General features: G+C 37.3%; 1 protein-coding gene across 1 annotated transcript in view; it reads left to right on the top strand.

Annotated features, from left to right (window-relative positions):
• The window catches only part of RADX (RPA1 related single stranded DNA binding protein, X-linked), a 59,710-nt gene that overhangs the window by 41,244 nt on the left and 12,311 nt on the right, over positions 1-6,155 (top strand). The window contains exon 13 of the mRNA XM_077771488.1: positions 5,859-6,020. Within this exon, the coding sequence (XP_077627614.1) occupies positions 5,859-6,020 (162 nt within the window). The remainder of the gene's footprint in view (positions 1-5,858; positions 6,021-6,155) is intronic.

Below are 6,155 nucleotides of genomic sequence, written 5' to 3'. Positions count from 1 at the left end.
TGTGTAAATAGCACAGAATAACAAATGGATGGATATTTGCAACTATAGTTTTCCTTTTTAAAAATGTGGAATTGCTCTTCAGATAATTGATTCTTACATCAACCATATAATATATAATCAGTATAATTGTCAAATATTAGTAAGACATTGCTAGGTGTAGCAATGCATTTTAAAGGAGTATATTTTCACCTTAATTATTATATAATCCAAGAACTTAGCTCTCTAATGGTTTAATTTAATACAGAAATGAAATCTAGAGAACTTATATAAATGGTATTGATTCACTGATTCTTATGGAACCTTGGTAGGAGGGGGTAGCTTATCAAAATCATCTGAGGGAGACCTTCCCACACTCCTTAAAATTCTGGCACACTCCAGAGAAGCAGCCTGTTCAGTCTCCATTATCTGCCTAAGGGAGACTTAGAGCTGCACCAGAGCCAATGACAACCATGTGTCCAGCTTGTGAGGTATGCACCAGTGGAATTGAGATTGATAAATACTATTCTCCTACTAGCACTGGGAATATATAGATATTCCCAGGTTTTGGTTAAAATAAGTGGTGAATATCAGATGTGAAGGTAGTGAATTGATTATAACTTTTGTAAAAGTATCAGACTGAAGTTGTGTTGTGAGAGCAGACCAATGGTCTCTCCATTTTAAGCATGGCATGAGCAATAGACTCAGAAGAGAGGATTACAGGAGCGCCTGGGTGGCTCAGTCAGTTAAGCGTCCGACTTCGGCCCAGGTCATGATCTCGCAGTTCATGGGTTTGAGCCCCACAATGGGCTCTGTGCTGACAGCTTAGAGCCTGGAGCCTGCTTCGGATTCTGTGTCTCTCTCTCTCTCTGACCCTCCCCTGCTTGCTGTCTCTCTCTGACTCTCAAAAATAAAATAAAAAAACATTAAAAAAATTAAAATTAGAAGAGAGGATTACATTTCTTAATACCGTACTATTTGTTAAAAGGTAAGATCCTAAAACTGAAAGATAATATTAAGTGTGTTCTGTACAAGGGGGTAAATTTGTTCTGTAAAGGGCCAAGTAGTAAATGTTTGAGGCTTTGCAGGTCATACAGCATTTGTCCAAACTACTTAGTTCTGATTTTTTAGTGCGAAAGCAGCCATAGACAATATATAAATGAATGTGCATGCTCTTTGGGGATAAATATTTATAGACACTGAAATTTGAATTGCATATAATTTTCACATATCACAAAATATTCTTTTGATTTTTTTCTTTAGCCATTTAAGGTGTAAAAAAAAAAGAACATTCTGAGCTCATGGGTTGTACGAAGCCTAGTGCAAGCTCAACTTGGCCCCCAGGTTATAATTTGTTCACCCCTGTTCTAGACCTCTGTTTTTAGATAAAATTAGCTAAACCAATCCAGGCAGGTAAATCTGTATGATATTTAAAATTCTTCCAACATAAAGATTTTCCACCTACACTGGTACTATCTTCCAGTGATTGATTATCCCTCTGCGGTATCTTGCTGATCTCTGGAGGACCCAGTAATTTTGACGTGTCTTATTCTGATAGACAGAAAGGTTATTTACACCACAGCCCTCTTACAGTCATTATCTCTGACTGGTCTAGGGTGAATCATTATTGAGAACATTGAATGGAATGATTAATCTTCCTTCCCACAGTTCTAATGGCTCCCAACAACCAGCTCAGTACTGCTGCAACATCAGAAACCTATTCCAGAAATGCACATTCTTGTATTAAAATCCTTGCTATGCCATCTCACTTGCCTGAAATAAATAGATATCTCTGGTGTTACCTCTAAGCGTTAAAACCTCAGTCCATTGCTTATTATGGAATAACACACATTTCAAAAAGAAGATACTGTAATGAAGTAACAGACTAAAATTTCAGTGCCTTTAAGCCCAGATACAAAATCTATTGGTCATTTTCTCCCGATTTTAAGAACTAGTTTCTTTAAATATAAGAAAACAGTTTTCCAAACCTAGATTGAACTTCCAGGTGGGATTAGTATAACATTGGCTCTGCTAGCATTGATTTAGTTACCCATGAAATGCTGTGAGTCAATCAAAGCTTAAGAGTCCTCTCTTCAATTTACATTTGATTTAGGCATTAAGGATTATAATCCAGCCAGCCATTTGTAAGCCTCTGAAGGTCATCCTTTTTGTCTCTTGGAAATCAAGAGAGAGAACCCATGCCCAATTTTTGTATGGTTTGTTCTTTTCCTTTTTTGCAAAATGCATTTAAATCATAATTAACATTTTTAATACTGTTAATTGTAGCATCAAAGCAATTTCAAATGCTGTAGTTATATTGAAGTAATAAGGATTTACTTACCTTGGCTTTTTTCTTCTATTAAAGCAACCAAGAAGACCAACATAACTACCTCCTCCCCTTCCTTGGTACTAGCCTACTGGCTCAGGACCAATTTTTTATACCCATGAGGTATGCCTCCTTCCTTATTAAAGCCTACTTGAACCATTAGCTAAGTAGAACTGGATTTTCTCACTGTTGGTTCCCTCACTGGCTACATATTCAGGATATCCTATCCCACTGAGATGCTTCCCACTCTTCTATCTCAGTGGAGTAGTACACTGGATCATATGGGTTCCAGAGCTAGATTACTATTGTTGCACCTTAATTATGTCCCTTATTTCATTATATAATAAAAGTAATTGTAATTTTTAAAATTTAAATTCAATTTAACATACAGTATAGTCTTGGCTTCAGGAGTAGAACCAGTGATTCATGTCTTACATATGACATCAAGTGCTCATCCCAAAAAGTACCCTCCTTAATGCCCATCACCCATTTAATCCATCCCCTCATCCACCTCCCCTCCAGCAGGTAATTGTAATTTGATCATGAATTCTGAAGTACCTACTATCAGATTTCATCATCATAAGACACTCTTTTTTCCCTATATTTTAACGTCTTTGAAAATTGATATGCATCTTGCAATTGAAGTCATGCCTTTCTTTAGTCGGTAGCATTTTTCTTAGTGACATCTTAGATTGAGTAAAATATGGTATATGCCAAGCATTATGCTAGGTGCTGGAATCACAGATTGCCTCCCATCCAACACACAGTGTCTGTCTGTCTGTCTCGCTTTCTCTCTCTCTTTCACTCACTTTTTTTAGGAAAGAAATTTGGTGAAAACAAAGAATTGAGGAAGAAGATACATAGATTGCGGATGATACACCTTCCAAAGAGCAATATGAGCTTCCTTGCTTGATATTTTCCTGTAATTTTAAACATAGTCTAGATATAGTCTCACATTTACGTAGATAGTATGTTGTAAGTTACTTCAGTAATGCATAAGCAGTAAGTCTCCATTGAAACACGTATATATGCCCACTGCAGGGAGGATATTTTTGTTCATCTCCTTTGGTAACAGGAATACAGATAAATCCATATTTGAACACTTAATGCACAAATTTCTTAAAGGCTAGTATTTGAAAATTGTAGGTAAAAAGTACACAAATATACATTCATTTGTTCAATTTACAAATACTTCCTGAGCACCTAATGTGTGCCTAGCACTGTTCTAAGTGCTAAGGTTACATGAGTGAACACAGTAGATACAAGAGCTTGGTGGTAAAAGAGATGGCAGTAAGTGGTGGAAAAAAGGGGTTGGAGAGTACTGTAGTAGGAAAGGATTGCATTTTAAATGGAGTGGTCAGGGGAGGTCTCCCTGAGAAGTTAAAATTTCATCAGAATTCTGATAGATGTGAAGGACCATAACAGTCTGGTTATCTGAGGGAAGAACATCCAGGCACAAAAACAGCAAGTATGGAGTCCCTGAGGCCTGTTTACTTACACATTTGTACTCTGAACTCTAGGTTTTTTTTTTTTTTAAATTTCTTATGTCTTTATTTTCTTTTGAGAGACAGACTGTGAGTGGGGGAGGGGCAGAGAGAGAGAGAGAGAGGGAGAGACAGAATCCGAAGCAGGCTCCAGGCTCTGAGCTATTAGCACAGAGACCAACACATGGCTTGTACCCACGGACTATGAGATCATGACCTGAACAAAAGTCAGATGCTCAACTGACTGAGCCACCCAGGTGCCCCCTCTGAATTCTAGTTTTAACCAAAGAACTCACAACAGATTTTATCAGTAATGATGAAGCTAAAATCACAGTATTTTGCAATTTCAAAAATAACTCAAAATAGTATCAATGAAACACTGATAATCAAGCTACCTTCCTGAGAATATCAGGATTTGCAATTTCTGATATTTTCTCCATTTTAAGGCACCTTTTCTCTTTTTTTACATTTGCAGGTTGGAATGCATCTTATGGGCAATGGGTACACTTAATGCAGTGTTTCCTTTTTATTAAAACTTTTATTAAAGTATTAAAAAACAGTTTTGGGATCACCTGGGTGCCTCAGTCGGTTCAGGGTCTGACTCTGGCTCAAGTCATGATCTCATGGCTCATGAGTTCAAGTCCCACATTGGGCTCTGTGCTGACAGCTCGGAGCCTGGAGCCCAGTTCGCATTCTCTGTCTCCCTATCTCTCTGCCACTCCCCTGCTTGTGCTCTGTCTCTGTCTCTTAAATAATTGTTAAAATGTTTTAAAATTAAATAAAAATAAAGCAGTTTTGTATCAACCGTTAGTTGATAGTATATCTTAGAGTTAAATTTGGTCTTAGAATCAAAGAAATAAGATAAAGCATGTGCACATTCACATGAGTTTTGCAACATTGCTAAGAGTTATGGGGTAGTTAATACTTCTTATAATACTGAATTTAAATCTTCAATAAATTCTAGATATCATGACAGTCATAGTTCATTAATACCACATTTTGGTAATCCTTAAAACCTTTAAGTAGCCCTTAGTTGTATATTAAATTAAAGCTGTGGAATTTTAGTATCATTTGCATGTAAAAAGCAAGGAATGGACTTACATTTCTGGATCAGTTACAGTTTAACAGGAAGGAGTTTACCTATCAATCATGAACAGTAGTTAAGAATTGCTGTAGCAATGAGTAGGAGAGATATTAAGGTCATAGACTCTAGAACTTGCTAAGTATCAGGGAAGAACAAAAGGAAGAAGTTAAGGATAACTTCCAGGATTCTGTTTCGTGTGACTGGGTGGAATTCATAGTTTTCAAGCTGTGCCCTGTGTGTTTACCCTTCCTCCAATCAAGATAGTCTCCTTACTCTGATCTATAATTTTGGCTACTCTCTGCCCCGCCTAAAATACCTTCTCTCTATTTAAATGCTTTTCATCCTTTAGTACCCAGCTCAAAGCCTTGCCTCTGAAAAGTCCTTTTTATCCACCCTAGCTGACATTGACCCATACAAAGAGATGACAGTCACAGGTCAGGATTTACTTTGGTTTTTCCCCCATAGCCTCTCTTCTACTGCAATTTCTTATTGCCCTAATAGTGAGTAATTGAAGTTTGTAATGTATAATTGAGGGCACATGGGACCCTGTCACTACTATCATCCTGGCTTTGCTTGAGTCATACATCCCTAAGTCCAAATGGCAACAAGGGAACCAGTAGTCATCTCTGAATTATTCTATCCTATAATGGCCCCTCACATAATGACCAAGAAAATATTCTACATGTCTTCATTTATGTGACCAGGCCATACTCTGGATATTAAACTTTTAATCTCCTATCAGTAGGTAAAACATTTTGGATTGTTATTTCCAGCAGTGGTGATAGACTGCACTGAAGTGTCTTCTCTTTCAACCAGTAGCATGTATTCATAAAGTTTTGCACAGCAAAGGGTTTAGTTCCTAGCTTTGAAATTATGCTTCTATATGTGTAAAGCTGTTTGGCATGTGTCAGGACCTAACCAGCAAACCTGGCCTCATTAGCTTCATGTATTAACCCATTTTTGACTAACTATGGTTTTTCTATAACAGGTCTGAACCATGAGATAGCAATTGATGTTGCATTCCTGCCCATGTATTCTCCGGAAGATCTCCGTACATCTCAAATCGACACATTACTAACCTGCATGAATTACAGCTGTGTGTATCCGCAGGAAACACCTGGAAATGACAGACTGCCAAGAGCACTTGCAGGTAAGAGCATCTTGGTATTCCTTTCACCCAGAAGACAAAATTAATATTGTAAACAGTTCTAATCTTAAGATGTTACCATATAAACAGTTACAGCCCCAACATTTAATATAATTTAAAGAATTATTTGGCACAGGT

The sequence above is a fragment of the Crocuta crocuta genome, unplaced genomic scaffold, assembly GCF_008692635.1.
Source record: "Crocuta crocuta isolate KB4526 unplaced genomic scaffold, BGI_CrCroc_1.0 scaffold949, whole genome shotgun sequence".
NCBI lineage: Eukaryota > Metazoa > Chordata > Mammalia > Carnivora > Hyaenidae > Crocuta > Crocuta crocuta.
This window is presented reverse-complemented; position numbering and strand designations above follow the sequence as displayed.